General features: G+C 43.0%; 1 protein-coding gene across 1 annotated transcript in view; it reads right to left on the reverse strand.

The window, feature by feature from the left end:
* Nucleotides 1–18,398, reverse strand: part of UBR5 (ubiquitin protein ligase E3 component n-recognin 5) — a 3,965,620-nt gene that overhangs the window by 1,927,703 nt on the left and 2,019,519 nt on the right. Inside the window, exon 24 of the mRNA XM_044065648.1 lies at nucleotides 14,365–14,491. Within this exon, the coding sequence (XP_043921583.1) occupies nucleotides 14,365–14,491 (127 nt within the window). The remainder of the gene's footprint in view (nucleotides 1–14,364; nucleotides 14,492–18,398) is intronic.

Here is an 18,398-nt window from a genome sequence, read left to right on the forward strand (position 1 = left end):
AATGTTGTAATGTGCAGAAATGTATTTAGAATGGATAAATCCAAAATTGGACGCCATGATTTGTCTTTTCTGGGTACCAGGAAAAGTCTTGAATAGAAACCTTGACCCCTTTTTTTTTTTTTTCTGGTACTGGTTGAATAGCCCCCATATTCATGAGGGACATAACTTGTTTCTGGGCCTCTGCCCACTGATTTGGAGGCAAATCTGGCCATCCATTTGGGATTGGCAATGTGTGGAAATTAAATCTGTATCCCTGGGATACTATATTTAAAACCCATTTGTCCTGGGTAATCAGTTGCCAGTTTCATGCATGAAGTGCCAGTCCCCCCCCCCCCCCAAAGGGGCGGCCAAAATATAAGTGCTTGGTGATTGCAGTGGAAAGTCATTGAGACTGTTTACCATAGAGAGGTGCCTTGTTGCTTCCAGATTTGGAGGTGGAGGCACCCCATTGCTTTGTTCTAAAAGTTCCTTGCGACTGAAACCCGGAGCCTTTGGAATGTCTGGGTTTGACCTGAGCAGCTTTAGTGGGTACTGGAAAGGACCAGTTCTTAGTAGGCCAGTGCCTACTAAACCTGGGTGGCTGCACTTGTAAGAAATCTTTCACAGTTTGCATAGATTTAGCTTGATCTTCCATCTTTTTCAAAACTTCTTCTGCCTTATTACCAAATAGACTGTCCTGTTGTAAAGGAGCATCCAACAATTTTGCTTTAACATGGTCAGACAGACTTTGCTCCTTGAGCCAAGCATGCCTTCTTATCACAGATCCAGTTACAGCAGTCCTGCAAGAGGTCTCCAAGGAATCAAAACCACATTGCAAAGTATGTTTTCCAACTTGCTCAGCTAAATGTAATAAATCCTGCAACTCTATTTTCCACACAGACAGAAATCAACATAATTTTCTGTTAAAGTAAACCCATAACATGCTGTTGACATGTAAGCATATGAAATTGACAGTTTAAAGCCCTGATTGCCAAGGTTGCAGACATGTAAACCTTCTTACCCATCTATCCAGCTCCCTGGAATCTCTATCGGAAGGGGTAGGATTTTTAGCAGTAGAGGCCTTACAGTCTTTGGAACCCTGAGAAATGGTTTCAGGTTCAGCAGTAGGATTTTTGAAAAGAAATTTGTGGGAGTCAGGAACCCTGTAATATCTGACTGCCTTACTAGGAGCCGGAGGCAGGGAATCAGGAGTCATACTGGATTTTGAGAACATTAACAATGTCTAGAACAGGAGGTATAGCAAAGGCCTATGCTGAGGAAGAAGAAGAAAATCCCTAAGTCTCTTTTTAGATTCAGAGAAATCCTGACTCTCCCAGTGAAAGTGTTTCCTTAAGTTATGCAAAGTTTCTCCAAAAGAGAAATCCTCAGGGGGAGAAGCAGAAGGGATGGAGTCTTCTGCATCAGAGTCCTCATAAGTGGGTATAGATAATTCCTGATCAGAAGAAATAGAAACCTGATCCGAAGATTCATAGTCAGTGCCTTGCCTAGGCCTCTTAGCAGGAGGGGGATGGGTACACCCCCTTATCAAGGTAATTAAATCTTCAGCCATTTTGATCATTTGTTTTTTAGGCATTGGGGCCTGTACACGTGGCCCAAGCGTCATTTTTTAGACACAGAAGTAGATTTTGGCCTTAGTTTTGAAGATGGCGTCGGTTTAATATACAAATCTTTAGGCCTGAAAACACCCTCAGAAGCTGTTGCCTGCTCAGCGGCTCCGGACCCATCTAAGGTAGAGACATCTGCGGGTTCAATACTTAAAGTATCTTGCGGCACTCCGAATGGGTCTCAGTAGAGGCCGGCGAATCAAAAGTAGTGGGTTATCAGGGGCTGCAAAAGCGCCTCACTGAGTACAGGCGAACCGGCGACTGGCTTAGGAGAAGCCTTGCCATTGGTTTTGGACCTCGATGGTCTGTCTCTTTTTCTTTGCATTTTTTAGGTATTCTGGTAATCTGATTGCTAACTGACGACATTTCTGGATAGTTGAATCTTGATCCAAAATATTTAGAAGCAAAAATATACCGACGTTTAATCATGCATTGATTAAATTTAGCACAAAACCGACAAGACACATTGCGGTCAGGGCCTAGGCAAGGAATAAAGTACAAATGAAAATCCTTATGAGGTATTTGCTTCCCACAAGTAATGCAATTATTAACTTTTACTGACATTGGTAAGGAGCAAGAAAAAGTTTCCCCAACGGGGTACTTCGCTTTTAGTTGAAGACTTTGGTTCTGAAACTCGAAAACGATAACTTTAGGAGTCGGCCTACCGGCACTAGCGAACTGCTTCTGCTTCAGACACCACGTGGCAAGAAAGACTGATGTAATGGCATCGGCTGCATGTTTTATACCCCTGACGACCTCACGTCATGGAAGAAGGGACAGCAACCAACGCAGGACCTAAGACTTTGTTAATCAGGCCGACTGAGGGCTACCTGCAAGCAGATAACCCAAATGTAATGACTGCAATAGTGAAACACGAAGAACATCTGTGGTGTTTGTTTTTAATAGCAGGGGTCCTGGTGAGAGTAGGGATCTGACAGCTGTTAGAGCATGCTGAACAGCTAGCAACTTCTTTTGGTGTGCAGATGAATTTGACTTGGGCTCCAGTGGCCTTGAATGCATTTGTCGTCCAGGTGTGCCCCCCAGGCACAGTCGGATGCGCAAGTGGTTAGGGTCTGGGCAGCGTGGGGTTGAGTAAAGGGAAGTCCCTTGTTGTGGTTGCATGCTGCTGCCCACCAAAAAAACTCTGCCCTTAGACAAAGTAAGATAGGAATGACAGTTTCCATGTCCTGAGAATGTTGGCACCAAAGACTTTTTAAGTACCAAGAAGTTTCCTCATATGCAGTCTGGCATACAGAATTAGGGGGTTTATATCATAAAGTCTAACACTAAGAACTTTGAATACCAAAATATCGAACTGAATACACCAAAGTGTAAGGAGTTCGAAAACGCAAAACTGCGAAGATTGGAACTCCGAATGGTCACAGGTGGCCCTTCTGTACTCTGATGCTTGTATCCACTGTGGTGTGATCTCAGAGTTGGTATATTTAAGTAGGGGGAGTGTTGGGGTGTGTGTGGGGGGGGGGTGAAGCCTCCCACATTAGTAATAGTGTGAAGTCTGTGTGTGTTGTCACGTTGTCGTACGGGTGTGAAGCTGGACGACCGTTGCTGTTTGGAGTTCTGATATTCAAAGTTTTGGGTTTTCGTACTTCTTACACTTCAGAGTTTTCAATTCGGGATATTGGTATTCGAAGTTCTCTGTGTTCGATTATATGAGATATACCCAGAACTAGGATGCAAGAGCCATGAACCCTAGGGTCTCCAGCATTTTCCTTGCGGATAGCTGGGTTCTGGTGGCCATTTGAGTGAAGTAGCCTGTCAGATAGGCCTGTTTCTCTGGAGTAAGGAATACCATCTGGGATGCTGTGTCCAAGCTTGCTCCCAGGAATACAATCTTTTGACTGAGGACTAGTTTTGATTTCTTTTCGATGATAGTGTACCCCAGGGTGGTTAGGAGGTTCTTTACAAATGTCAATTGCTACAACAGCATTTCCTGTCTGCATGAACTAGGCAGTCGTCTAAGTATGGGTAAATTTGAATTTTTCTCTCTGCAGTAGGCAATGGCTGGAGCCAGGCATTTTGTGAATACTTGAATACTCTGGGAGCAGTGGATAAGCCAAAGGGACGTGCAGAGAACTGATAATGCATATATCCTGCCCTGAAGCGTAGGTATTCCCTGATGAGTCCCTGATAGGGATGTGTAGATAGAATTCCTTTAGGTCTAGGGTGGCTAACCAGGCATCTTTGGCCAGCATAGGAAGAAGCTGCTGAAGGGTGAGCATTTTGAATTTTGGTACAACCAGAAAGGTGTTTAGAAAGGAAAGATCTAGGATTGGGCGCCAAGTGCAATCTTTTCTGGGTACCAGGAAAAGTCTGGAATAGAACCCTTGACCTATCTGTTCCACAGGAACAGTTGAATAAACCTTATGGAGAGCATGGATTAAATTTAGTTTTGTGCTTCTGCCCACTGGTTTGCAGGAAGGTCTGGGAACCCTTTTGAGGTTGGCAGTGAGTGGAAGTAAAATTTGTACCCTTGGGATACAATGTTGAGGACCCATCAGTCATTGGTGATGGAAGGCCAGTTTTTTGCATGATGGGCAAGTTTTTGTCCTAGGGGCACGAGCAGCAGGGCAGAGGTGGGGAGTGGAGTTGAGAAGTCACTGTGAATTCTTTCCGTAAGGGGGTGGCTTAGCACTCCCTGTTTTTGAAGTGGAGACATTCCATTGCTTAGATCTCTGTATACCCTGAGACTGTACTCTGGGGTGTCTGTTTCCCCTGTGTGTAGTTTGAGATGGCCTAGAGGGGGCTGGAAAGGACCAATGCTTCGAGGGGCAATGCCTACTGAATCTAGGAGGCTGTACTTGCAAGAAATCTTTGACTGTCTGCACAGATTTAGCTTTTTCTTACATCTTTTTAAGAACCTCTTCCCATTTGGTGCCAAACAGATAGTCCTTGTTCAAAGGAGAGTCTAATAATTTTGATTTGACATGGTCTGGGAAGGTCTGCTCCTTAAGCCAAGCATGCCTTCTCATTACATTACCAATATTCAAAAAAAATCTGAAGTCACATACAATTGTCCACATATAACACAGGATAACTCTTCCAAGAAAGAACCAGACACCAAGCAGAGTAAGGTAATTAGCGCTTTTGTTCCCTTTATTCACACTCAAAAACGGAACTTCATCAGATACAGAAATCTTACTCACTTCCCCTCTTTTTATACAGTTCATTTAAACAGTTTACACCAATCAGCACACTTTGAAATCAATTAAATTAATTAAATTCTACGTTCCCTCATGTTTAAAGTACACATATACTTTCTTCATTGATTAAAAAGTATTTTTCTTATACCTTATTTATTTTTCATTACAACTTGAAAAAAGTACAGTTGTGTACCTACCATAAATGTAGATGTTAGAGTGTATTCACTGTTGCAGTCACTACTCTTGGGTTATCCTGCTGGCAGGCTACCCGCAGTCGGCCTGAATTCCAAAGTCCTGGTCCGGCGTCGGTTGCTGTAGCCTCTTCCCTGATGTCAGTGTGCCAGGAGTATAAAAGACGCAGCTGACGCCATTTTCTTCAGTTTTTCTTGCCCCAGATGTCAGGTGCCCCCCAAAAGGGTAGGCTAAATATATCATGCAAATAAACATACATGCAGTAAAGAAACATTTCCTTTATCTACAAGCAAATACACCACATAGGTTGTATAGAATAGAGAAGTACAAATAAACCCAGAAAAAGAAGGGGGACTGAGGGAGGGTAACCTGGACTGCAACCATGAATACACTCGAATATCTACATTTATGGTAGGTACACAACTGTACTATGTTCATCGTGTTTCACTGTTGCAGTCATTACTCTTGGGTTGAATCCCAAAGCTGAGGTTGGGTGGCTGAGCTAAATAGGATTAGGAGAGGCTACAAGGCCCTGCAGCACTGCAGTGGCAAAGCCTGCTCTGGATTTAGAGTAAAGAGGTAAGTGGCAGTGCTTTGTAAAAGTGTGCACTGAACTCCAAGTTGCAGCCTCTAAGATGTCTTTGGTTAGTACACCTCTGAGGAAGGCTGCTGAAGTGGCTGCTGCTCTGGTAGAACGAGGCCTAATGCCCTTAGGCACTGATTTGCCATGCTGAGAATAGCAGAAATGGATGCAATGACCTATCCATTTAGAAATAGTCTGTTTTGAGATAGCCTTTCCTTGTGATCCTGCAGCATATGACACTAAAAGTTGCTCAGTCTTTCTGAAAGCTTTAGTTCTGTCCAAGCAGAAGTGTAGCTGCCTGTGTATGTCCAAAGAATGCATAATATTCTCACCCTTGTTCTGTGGGTTTGGATAAATAGTAGGCAAGTGAATGGTTTTGGTTGAGGGCCACACTGGACACCACCTTAGGCATAAATGTTGGGTTTGTCCTCAGAGAAACCCTGTCTGGATGAAAAATGATAAAAGGTTCCACAGCCATGAGTGCTTGTAACTCTGACACTCGTCTTGCAGAGGTTATTGCTAGGAGCAGAGCTATTTTCCAGGATAAGAATTTTATCAGCTGTTGAGGCTGGCTCAAAGAAAGGCAGTGTGAGTTTTTCCATGACATAATTGAGGTCCCATGTCGGAATTGGTGCTCTCCTTGGAGGCCTGATGTTTTTGGCCCCTCTGAGGTACTGCCTTATTAAAGGATGAGAAAAGATAGGTGGTTCCGTATTGTAATGGGCTGAAATGGCAGAGGCATGAATCTTAATTGATGAAAAAGAAAGGTTTTTCTCCAGCATCTCAGTTAGGTATTGTAAAATCTGAGGAATATTTGGTACATACGTGTCAATGTCTTGTTCCTGGTTCCAAGCACAGAATCTCTTCCATTTTTCTGCATAAGATTTTCTGGTACTGGGCCTCCTGGCCTCCAATATAACATCCATAAGAGCTTTTAAAAGGAGTGTTCTGAATGGCTACATTATCTGCCATGCTGCCAGATTTAAGGTCCTGAGATGACTGTGCATGATCTGATTGTTTTGTTGGGTCAGCAAGTAGGAAGTCTGAGGAAATATCCATGCTGGACTTTGAGACAAGCTCTTTAGGATTGGGTACCAGTGCTGGCGTGGCCAGTCTGGTGCAATCAGTATCATTTTTGGCTTCTCTTGTCTGACCTTTAGGAGTACCTTGGGAAGGAGAGGCAGTGGAGGAAAGGCATATACTGTTAGGTTTTTCCAGCTGAAGGACAGGGTGTCCACTCTCCATGCTTGTTTGTGATGAATCCTTGTGCAAAATCTCTGTAATTGGCAGTTGTGAGGGGAGGCAAACAGATCTATGTCTGGGCATCCCCATTTCCTTGTTATCAAACTGAAGACTTGTGGATCCAGTTTCCACTTGTGGGGATCCATGAGGTTTCTGCTTAGTTCGTCTGCCAGAGTATTTGTTTTTCCTGGCAGGAGTTGTGCTTGCAGGTGAACTTGATAAGTCAATGCTGTGTCCCACTAAGTCATTGCTTGCCTGCAGAGGGGGTAAAAATGTGTGCCTCCCTGCTTGTTTATGTACCACATGACCATAGTATTGTCAGTCTTTATCAGTAGCTGTCCTGGATGAAGTAGATTCTTGAAAGTTGTCAAGGCATTCTGAACAGCAAGCATCTCTTTTTGATTGATATGAAGATGCATCTGGCTTGCAGGCCATGTGCCCTGAATACATTTTCCTGCCATATGGGCCCCCCAGGCATAATCTGATGCATCCATTTTCAGTGTTTGTCTGGCTGTGGGTAAAGTGAATGGCAGACCCTTGTTGTGGTGACAGGCCTGTGCCCACCATAGAAACTCCTGCTGCAGGCAGGGAATAAGGGTAATTACTGTCTCCAGGCTGTGGCAATGCTGAGTCCAAACACTTTTTAGATACCACTGCAGTTTCCTCATATGCAGTCTGGCATATGGAATTAGTAGAATGCAGGATGCCATGAAGCCCAAGGCCTGCAGGATTTTCCTTGCAGATAACTGGGTCTTTGTTGCCAACTTTTTGAAGTAAGAAGTCAGTTGCCTTTGGTTGTCTGGCGTGAGTTAAGCCATCTGGGCAGCTGTATTTAAGCTTGCACCCAGAAATATTATCTCTTGAGAGGGTACTAGTTTTGATTTCTTTTTGTTTACTGTGTACCCTAGGCAAATTAGTAATCTTTTTACAAATGCCAGAAGCTTTAGAAGAATGTCTTTCTCTGCTTCAATAAGGCAGTCGTCCAAGTAGGGATATATTTGAATTCCTTTTTGTCTGCAAAACGCAATTACTGGTGCCAGGCATTTTGTGAAGACCCTGGACACAGTAGATAAGCCAAAGGACAGTGCAGAGAATTGGTAATGCATTGGGCCAGCTATGAATCTGAGGTATCTTCTGCAAGAATTTCTGATTGGGACATGCAGGTATGCCTCTTTTAGGTCCAAAGTTATGAGCCAAGCCTTCTTGCCCAGCATGGGCAGTAGCTGCTGTACAGTCAACATCTTGAATTTTGGAACCTCCAGAAACGTGTTTAGTATAGACAGGTCCAGTATTGGTCTCCAGGTTTTGTCCTTTCTGGGCACCAAGAAAAGTCTTGAGTAAAATCCTTGCCCCTGCTCTTGTTGTGGTACTTGTTGAATGGCCCTCATGTCCATGAGGGCTGTAATTTGCTTTTGTGCCTCTGCCCAATGATTGTGTGGCAAGTCTGGTGTACCTTTTGCCCTTGGTAGGGTGTGAAAATGGAACCTGTAGACCTGGGACACTATGTTCAAGACCCATTTGTCTTGGGTAATCATTTGCCAATTTGGTGAAAAAAGTGCTAGTTTTCCCCCTAAGGGGGCTGCCAAAAGAAAAGTGCTTGGATCTGGCAGAGGAAAGTCATTGGGACTGTTTCCTGTAAAGTTGTGATTGGTCTTCTCTGCTTTTGGAGGTAGGAACACCCCATTGTTTAGGCCTGTATGAGCCTTGGGGCAGAGATCTGCCTCTGGGACGTCTGTATCAGCCTCTCTTTTTGCAGTGGAAGCTTTGACCCCTTTGGGACCCTGAGATATAGTTTCTGGGTCAGCAGCGGGGTTTTTACATAGGAATTTAAGAGAATCTGGGACCCTGTATTATCTGTCAGGCTTAGCAGGTGAAGGAGGTAAAGAGTCAGGGGACAGGCCGCACTCTGAAAATACATCTACAATGTCTAGAACAGGTGGAATAGCAAGGGGTCTGTGCTGAGGTAATAGCAGAAAGTCTCTGAGCCTTTTCTTAGTTTCTGAGTAATCTTGGCTCTCCCAGTGGAAATGCTCCCTCATGGTATGCAGTGTTTCCCCAAAAGAATAATCCACAGGAGGAGAGGCTGAAGGAATGGATTCTTCAGCATCAGAATCCTCATAGGGAGGAATAGAATAATCCTGTTCAGAAGAGGAATCAGAGGAAATAGAAACCTGATCAGAAGAATCATATTCTGTCGCTTGCCTAGGCCTCTTATCAGGAGGGGGATGGGAACCCCTGATCAAAGTAATTAGGTCTATGGCCATTTTAAGCATCTGATTTTTAGGCATGGAAGTCTGAGTAGGAGAATGCTGTACTTGTTTCTTTGTCTTTAGAGCTGCTTTAGTCTTTGTCTTTGAAGCTGAATATGGTTTAACATATAACTGTGTAGGTCTGAAGACACCGTCAGAAGCCGATGCCTGCTCAGCAGCTCCAGACCCATCTGAGGGAATGATTTCCAAGTGTCCAATACCTTGAGTATCCAGAGGCCCAGTCGGCTCCACGTGGAAGTCGGAAGCGGCCTGTGGCTCTGAGGTAGCGGGCACCAGGGGCTGCGAAAGTGCCTCACTGAGAACTGGCGACTGGCCTAACGGAGGCCTTGTCGGTTTTGGACCTCGGATGCCTATCCTTTTCCTTGTGTTTTTTGTAAACTCCAGTCGTTGGCTGTTCCGACGGCATTATATAATTAAACCTTCGGCCAAAGTAATGAAATGCAAAATCGAACCGACGCTTAATAGTGCATTGGTTAAATCTAGCACAAAACCGACAGCTAGCAACGTTGTTGTCAGGGCCTAGGCAAGGAATACAGTAAGAGTGAAAATCCTTATGAGGTATTTGCTTCTCACAAGAAATACAATTGTTAACTTTTTCTGACATCGGTCTGGAGCAAGAAAAAAGTTTCCCCAATGGGGTACTTAGCTTTAATGAAGACTTCGGTTCTGAAATTCGGATTTGAAAATCTCAGGAGTCGGCCGACCGGCACTTGCGAACTACTTTTGCTTCGGGCACCGCGCGGCAAGAAAGACTGAAGAAAATGGCGTCGGCTGCATCTTTTATACCCCTGGTGCACTGACGTCAGGGAAGAGGCAACAGCAACCGACGCCGGACCAGGACTTTGGAATTCAGGCAGTCTGCGGGTAGCCTGCCAGTATGATAACCCAAGAGTAATGACTGCAACAGTGAAACACGATGCACATCAAGTAAGGTATAGGAAAAATACTTTTTAAACAATGAAGAAAGTATATGTGCATTTTAAACATGAGGGAACGTAGAATTTAATTAACTTAACTGATTTCAAAGTGTGCTGATTGGTGTAAACTGTTTAAATGAACTATATAAATAGAGGGGAAGTGGGTAAAGTTTTTGCATCTGATGAAGTTCCGTTTTTGAGTGTGAATAAAGAGAACAAAAGCGCTAATTACCTTACTCTGCTTGGTGTCTGGTTCTTTCTAGGAGGAGTTATCCTGTGTTATCAGTACAGAACCAGTGACTGCTGCCCTGCAAGACGCTTCTACAGCGTCAAAGCCACATTGCAAAGTATGCTTGCTGACTTGGCTTGCAGAATGCATAAGCTCTTGTAATTCTTTATTTTCTGCACAGTCTGTAAAGGTAGCTAATTTTTTGCTTATTAAGTTCCATAATATGCTGTTGGTACTTCAGCATGTGAAACTGGCAATTCAAAGGCCTAATGGTGAGAGTTGCAGAGGTGTACACTTTCTTACACCATCTCTTTAAAGCTCTGGAATCCCTGTCCAAAGGGGTAAGATTCTTAGCTGTAGTTGCTTTGATATCTTTAGGCCCCTGGGAGATGACCTCTGGGTTACCAGTAGGATTTTTGAAAAGAAATTTGTGCGAGTCAGGGACTTTGTAGTACCTGTCTGGTTTCCTAGGAGCAGGGGGTAAAGTATCAAGAGTTAGACTGGATTCCATAAAGACATCATCCACAACATCCAGGACTGAAGCTATTAATTAAGGTCTATGTTCTGGCAAATCTAGAAATTCTCTGAGTCTCTTTTTGGAGTGAGGATAGTCTTGGCATTCCCAGTGAAAATGGTCTCAAAGTATGTAAGGTTTCACCGAAAGAAAAATCCTCTGGAGAAGAAGCAGAAGGAAGAAGAAGCAGAAGGAATGGATTCCTCTGCAACTGATTCCTCATAAGCAGATAAAGGCATGTCTTCATAATCAGACACCTCAGAGTCATCGGACTCTTGGTCTGTTAAAGCTGCTGGGGACAGGTCTCTTTTCCTCTTAGCAGGGGAAGGCTGGCTTCCCCTAATCAGCATAAGGTCTTCTGCCATTTTAAGCATTTGATGTTGTGGCAAAGAAGCAGGTGCTTGAGTTTCGGTTGTTTTTTTAGGCATAGCTTGTACTCTTGGCCTTTGAAACTCGGTAGTTTTAGACAGAACTGGAGACGTGAAAGAAGCCATCAGTTTGTGTCGAATATCGGTAATGCAAAGAACTTCCTCAGAAGCCAGTGCCTGTTCAGCAGCTCCAGACCCATCCAAGGTAGAGACATCCGCAGGTTCCGCAGTTGAAAAAGTCTCGCGGCATACCGAATGGGTCTCAGTAGAGGCCTGCAAATCCACTTGAAGTGGGCATCAGGTTGTGAAAGTGTCTCACTGAGTACCAGCGAACTGGCAACTAGCTTAACGGAAGCATCGTCGGCAGTTTTGGATCTGTGCGGTCTGTCTGTCTTTATCCTTATGTTTTTTTGGAAGATCGGTAGTCTGATGGCTTACTGAAGCCATTTCGGAATATGGAGATCGAGAATTAAAGTATTTAGCGACAATAAGGGCCAGACGAATAGTTCAGGCATTCAACAAGGCACAAAACCAACTGCGAGGTACGTCGTGGTCTGGGTCTAAACAGGTGACGCAGTAAGAATGGAAATCTCGGTGTTGTATTTGCTTTCCACAAGCGAGACAATTGTTAACTTTTTCTGACATCTGTTAGAGCAAGAAAAAAGGATCCCCAACAGGGTACTTAGCTTTAGAAGACTTCAGGATGATTCAATTTGGAAATGAAAACTCAGGTAGCAGCCAACCGGCACTCATGCTTACTGGTTCTGCTTCTCAGCAAGAAAGACTGATGTAATGACGTCAGCTGCCTGTTTTTATACCCCTGACGACCTGACGTCAGTCCTGGAGCGACAGCAACCGACACAGAAATACTAAGTCTCTGGTATTCAGGCAGACTAAGGGCTACTTGCAAGCAGATAACCCAAGTGTGATGACTGCAACAGTGAAACACGAAGAACATCTTTCTCCTCAGAATCAAAAAGGTCAGAAATAACCTGACAGGCCAGAGAAGAAGAGCTAAGACATACCTGGTTCTGATAAATTAATAACTCAAAAGGCCAGGGTAACAGCAGTATACACCTTTTTGCCCAGCCATTCCACTGCCCTAATGTCTATCAGAAGAAAGCAATTTTGTAGAAGGAAATTGAAAGGTTTGTCAGAAGAGACAGGCACAACAGAGGGTCAGTAGAAGGGCATTTGTGAAGAAATTTCCAATCATCAGGCACCTTATAAAACCTATTAGGCTTTTTAGGGGATGGAGGCTGGGAATAAGAATCTTGAGAAGCTGCTGAAAAACTATCTACCAAGGTAAATAGGACCAAAGCGACAGCAGAGGGCTTAGGGGACTCCATCTGGAGGAGTTCCCAAATACCTCTTCTGGACGTAAGAAACATGAGTACAGCGCCATTTAAAATACTCCATCATAAGAGATACAGTATCCCCAAAAGAAAGTTCCTCAAAGGGAGTATCTGGACTAATGGAGTCTTCCTCCGCAGAACCACAGTCCAATGGAGAAGGAATCCGAGAGGAATAAGCAGAAGACTCTTCCCCGGAGTTTTAAGGTATGTACGTCACTTTTATGCCCTATGCCATGAGCATAAGTGGGAAATACGAAGTCCTTGAAAAGCTAAGGCTTTGGTAACAGGCCAGACGTTGGGCTACCCTTGGCACATGATCCCTTTAGTTAAGAATACTGCAACAGTGATATGGAAGGACATGACACAGACTGGTTACTTAAATAATTTATTTGCTCTTTTTCCCCTTCCGTCTGTTAATCATCTGCTCTCTCCAAACCAACTGGCCCATTAGTTCCACCTCACTTGGGTGAGGCTTAACTTGGGGGGGAAGCACCATAATTTAAAAAGTCATTAGCGGTAGTTCAAGATTTTCTGTTTTTTAAGACCCTATTCCTGCATGTACTCAACTTAATGTTGAGAAGGGGCATACAAGGTCTAACCGCAGAGGAAAGTCCCTCACTTCTCACTTCCAGCTATCCACTCCCTCCAGAATACAAATAGTGCTTTTCCCTGTCTCCACTTGGGAAATCATGCTCTCTGTGGCTACAAGCGAGGCTGAGGCTGCCACTGGTAATTTTAAATTCATTTCCATTCACATTTAAAGATACATACGGACAATTCATACAATTTTAATGTTTCTTTTTAATGACATATTACACAATTTACCAAGCACCGAAGGTAAACAAAAAAGTCATTTCAGATTTGTTTTTAGTAGCAGAGTATTAAAAATGTTCAGTTTCTTATTCAACAGTAAATTAAATAGTATGCAACCTAGCATTTTCATTTGAGCAACCACTGTTTTTGTTCCAGCTTACACATTACATACAAAAAAAAAGTACATAATAGCTATATTTTATAAATCAGTACATTTGTAGTAAAATGCTTCAATAAAATTAAAACAAATAAGATCACATCATTTCTGAAACACCTGTAATACACAGTATGCAGTGTAAAATTCTACACTTCCAATATTTCCCCAAAACTCAAATGTAGAATTGTTTAAAGAATGCTTGAATGTCAAAGGATGTAGGTTGCACATCACAGAGATTATGCACAGTACTAGTCCTAAATTACCAACATGAAGACAATACAGAGATTTTTTTAACAGGGAAAGATCATAAGAGCAAACTAGAAGTGTAGAAGTGGGAATGATATAAAGTACAGATGATGCAAAAAAAGATGGACATAGTGAGAAAGAAAGATGGGCTGAGTAGTATAAAGTTAAGGAGCGACATACTGAGTAAAGCACATACAAAAACCACTAATTTTATTACACAGTATCTGAACATCTACACATTTATTCACAGAAGCATTAAGATGGATTATGCAGTTAAAAAACTGTGTTTATCACATTATGACAACTCTACATGGAGTTTACACTACGGATTAATCTCTCAAACATTATTGTACTACATGAAAAATTGAGCCAACAATTAGTAAATGACAGTAATAAAACCTTCTACACAGAGAACATAAGCTTAAAATAAATACACACGAAAGCCAGGGTACCTTTTTGGCTAGGCTTATATAGGCCCTAGGGCCAATAGCCTAGTACCTACCTGTGAACACACACACACACACACATATATATATATATATATATATATATATACATACACACACACACACACACACACACACACACACACACACACACACACACATACATATACACATATATACACACACACATACATACATATACACATTAGCATTTTTAAATAAAAAAAAAATGTAAACACCAAAACAAGGACAGCAGAAAAAACATACCTTCTGCTACTTGATGATCCTGTTCTGTTTCCTGAACTGTTATTAGATACCACAGAAATTGCATTGGCTATGGCCTCAACTGCAGACAGCCTTTCTGCAAATGTGTTCCTCTCAGAACGTTCTGCTTCTGGGGGAAAAAGAAAAACTTTTATTAATTAAATGTGTTTCCTATTAAATGTATTCGGACTTTACAATCTTTTATTTAACAGGAGCCACTAATTAGTGAAAAAACCCTGGAAAACAGATTTCACTGCTTGCGAACTTTTCAAATTTAATATTCCAATACTGTAATTAAAGTATGAAACAAACACGTTACTCATCATAATGCTTCTAAACAGACATATTAGAAAATAATCCAAGCCCTGAAATGCTATGACAAAGAAATGCATAAAACCTTCCACTGTGATCATCAGATTTATAGTGGTCTGATGACAATGTTTCAAGTTAAAAACTTTTTGAATGGAAGAGAAAACAGCAAATAAATACACAATACATTGCATTATACTGGTTTTTGGTAAAATTCTTAAGATTGTTAAAGGGCTCCTCAGCATAATGACACAAAGTAAGAATATGGAGAACAGGTGAATATACTGTGTGCACATATTATCCACATATCTGGGTTCCATTCAAGAGCTTGAACTCTGTTTCAGTACTTGAATAATCGGCTGCTCAAAAATTAACTTTTGCACTTTGCTGTTGTTTATGAGCATATATCGCTGTACAGTAGGAATGGGGAAAATACCCTTTCCTCACTGTAATGCAATTTATCTGAGTTGGTACATATAAGGTGTCAATGTAGGGGTACAAGGGCTCACCCCCCCCCCAAAAAAGAGTTGCGTCTTACCGTAACATTCTGTGTTGTCATAATACAATACAGAAACCTTTGTCCAGGGTATCCCTAACAAGAACAAATCAGAACAAATCTGCTCCAGAAGTATGAAGGAGGAGACAGGTGGGAGGGACGCAAGAATAGAAGATTGACAACAGAGATGGAACACTATGGCAAGACATAAATTCTTTAAACTGATGTTGTCAATCTTCATCTATTCTTGACATTTTGGGACAGAGTAAACAACTACCTTAGACTATGGGTGGCCATATGAAAGAATATTCCTGAGAACTACAGAACCAAAGGAGGCTCTCCCCCTGGAGACCATATCCGATTTGAATGAGTAATAAAGGTAATGTGGACTAGACTACACTGCAGCTGCCCAAATGTCTGACGTGGAAGCTTTGGAATGAAAAACAGCTGACATCCCCATAGATCTGGGGGAATGTGCCCTGACTGGCACAAGGAGTTTCATCTTCAGTTTTGCGTAAATAAAAGAGATGCAGCTGCTTAAACATTTTGACAGAGTCACCTTGGATACTGGTCTACCCAAAGCTGCACTCGCAAAGGATACAAATAACTGATCTGATCACCTAAACTGTTTAGTTCCATCAAGATAGAAATGTAATTTTCTCTGTACGTCCAGAAGGTGCAGGAAGTATTCAACTTTATTTGAAAAGTTTTGGAAGAATACAGGCAAGTCAATGGACTGGAAGATACTTGTCTCTGATATCACTTTAGGAAGGAAAGTAGGGTTTGTTCCTAGTGACACTCTGTCCTTATGGAAAACTAAATAAGAAGCTTTAGAAACTACAGTTGTGTACACTTACCATAAATGTAGATGTTAGAGTGTATTCACTGTTGCAGTCATCACATTTGGGTTATCTGCCTGTAGGTAACCCTCAGCCGGCCTGAATTCCAGAGTCTTTGGATTTCTGCGTCGGATGTTGTCGCTTTCCCTGATGTCAGGTCGTTAGGGGTATAAAACATGCAGCTGATGACATTACATCAGTTTTTCTTGCCCCAGATATCAGGTGCCCCCACAACAGGAAGCAATTATGGTATGGTACACCCCCATCAAAAAGCAAATACACAAGAAAAAATAAATATACCAACAAGAAGGAAAGGTAGTGTCAAGAGAAGTCAGGGGGCTGGAGGGAGGGTAAAAAGGACTGCAACAGTGAACATCTACATTTATGGTAAGCGTACACAACTGTACTATGTTCTTCGTGTTTCACTGTTGCAGTCATCACATTTGGGTTGATTCCCAAAGATAAGGAAGGAAGGAGGAAGTTAAAGAGCATTAGGGCCAGCTATTAAGCCCTGTAAGACTGCAGTGGCAAATCCAGATCTGGATTTAGAAAAGATAGGCATGTGGTAATGCTTGGTGAAGGTATGTACAGAGCTCCAGGTAGCAGCTTCTAGGATGTCCCTGGTAGGGACTACTCTGAGAAATGCCACAGAGGTACATGTAGCCCTGGTGGAATGTGAGCCTATCCACTATGGGGTAGGTTTTTCATGGTGCTTGTAGCAGAAATGAATGCAATGGGCTATCCATTTGGAAATGGTTTGCTTTGAAATAGCCTTTTCCTCTGCTCCTGCAGCAAAGCCAACTAGCGGCTGTTCAGATGTTTTGAGAGGCTTAGTCCTGTCCAAATAGAATCTAAGTTGTCTGTGCACGTCCAGAGAGTGCAGTATTCGTTACCCTTTCTTTTGTGGATTAGAGAAAAAAAGTAGGCAAATGAATGGACTGATTTAGGGCTACACTACACACCACCTTGGACATAAAGAAAGGATAAGTCCCGAGGGAAACTCTGTCCGCATGGAAGATAATGAAGGGTTCCACTACCATGTGTTGCTGTAATTCAAACACTCTTCTTGCTGAAGTGATGGCTAGAAGGAAGTCTGTTTTCCAAGAAAAGAATTTAATCTCTGCTGTTGCAGCTGGCTCAAAGGGGGGGGGGGGGAGTGAACTTTTCCAATACAAAGTTAGTTAAGGTCCCAGGCTGGAGTGGGAGCTCACCTGGGGGGTCTTAAATTTTTGGCCCCTCTAAGGAATTGTTTTAGCAAGGGGTGAGAGAAGAAGAGTGGCTCAGTATTATAATGTGCTGAAATGGCAGAGGCATGAATTTTAATTGACGAGAAGGATAGGCCCTTGTGGAGCACTTCTGTTAAGTACTCTAAAATATGAGGTAAGCTGGGCACAGTTGTGCCCATCCCCTGAGCCTGGCTCCAGGAACAGTATCTTTTCCACTTTTCAGCATAGGATTTTCTAGTACTAGGCCTCCATGCCTCCAGAATTACATCCAGCACCTGCTTACTGAGGGATGCTACAGGAGAGTTCAAAGAATAAGCCAGGCTGCAAGGTTCAGGGTTTGAAGCTGAGGGAGCAGAATCTGGACCGCCTGCTTGGACAGCAGGGAAGGGGTCTGAGGCAGGTGCCATGGTTGTAGCAGTGTCATACTGCGCAAGACGGGGTACCAGTCTGGTGCAATCAGTATTGTCCTTGGCTTGTCCTGTTTGATCTTTAGTAGAACCTTCAAGATGAGAGGCAGATGGGGAAAGGCATAAACCGAGAGGCTTTCCCAGGTAAAGGACAGGGCATCCACTTTCCAAGTTTGACTGTGGGGAGTTCTTGTGCAGAATTTGTTCAAATGGTAGTTCTGAGGGGAGGCAAACAGGTCTACACCTCTGGAGTCCCCCACTTGTTCCTCAAGAGGTTGAATATTTTGGGTTCTAGCTTCCATTTGTGAGGGTCCATGAGATTTTAGCTCAAGTCGTCTGCAGTGCATTTAGTTTGCCTGGCAGGAATTGTGCTTGTAGGTGTACTTGGTAGCTCAAGGCTGTGTTCGACAGAGCCATGGCTAGTCTGTAGAGAGGGTATGAGTTGTTTCTCCCTGCTTGTTTATGTACTACAACTGTGGTGTTGTCTGTCTTTACCAATATTTGTCCTGGAAGAATACGTTTTTTGAAGGCTGTGAGAGCATTCTGTACAGCTAACATTTCTTTTTGATTGATATGCAGGTGCATCTGCCTCGGGTTCCATTTGCCCTGAATGCACTGCCCTGAACCCCCCATGCATAGTCTGATGCATCTGTTACGGTTTGGGCGGCAGGGGGTAGCGTGAGAGAGAGTCCCTTGTTGTGGTAGCAGGCCTCTGCCTACCAAAGGAAAGTACAGTTTTGTACCTACCATAAATGTAGAT

This window comes from Protopterus annectens, chromosome 3.part0 (assembly GCF_019279795.1).
Source record: "Protopterus annectens isolate FY-2018-M chromosome 3.part0, PAN1.0, whole genome shotgun sequence".
Lineage (NCBI taxonomy): Eukaryota > Metazoa > Chordata > Ceratodontiformes > Protopteridae > Protopterus > Protopterus annectens.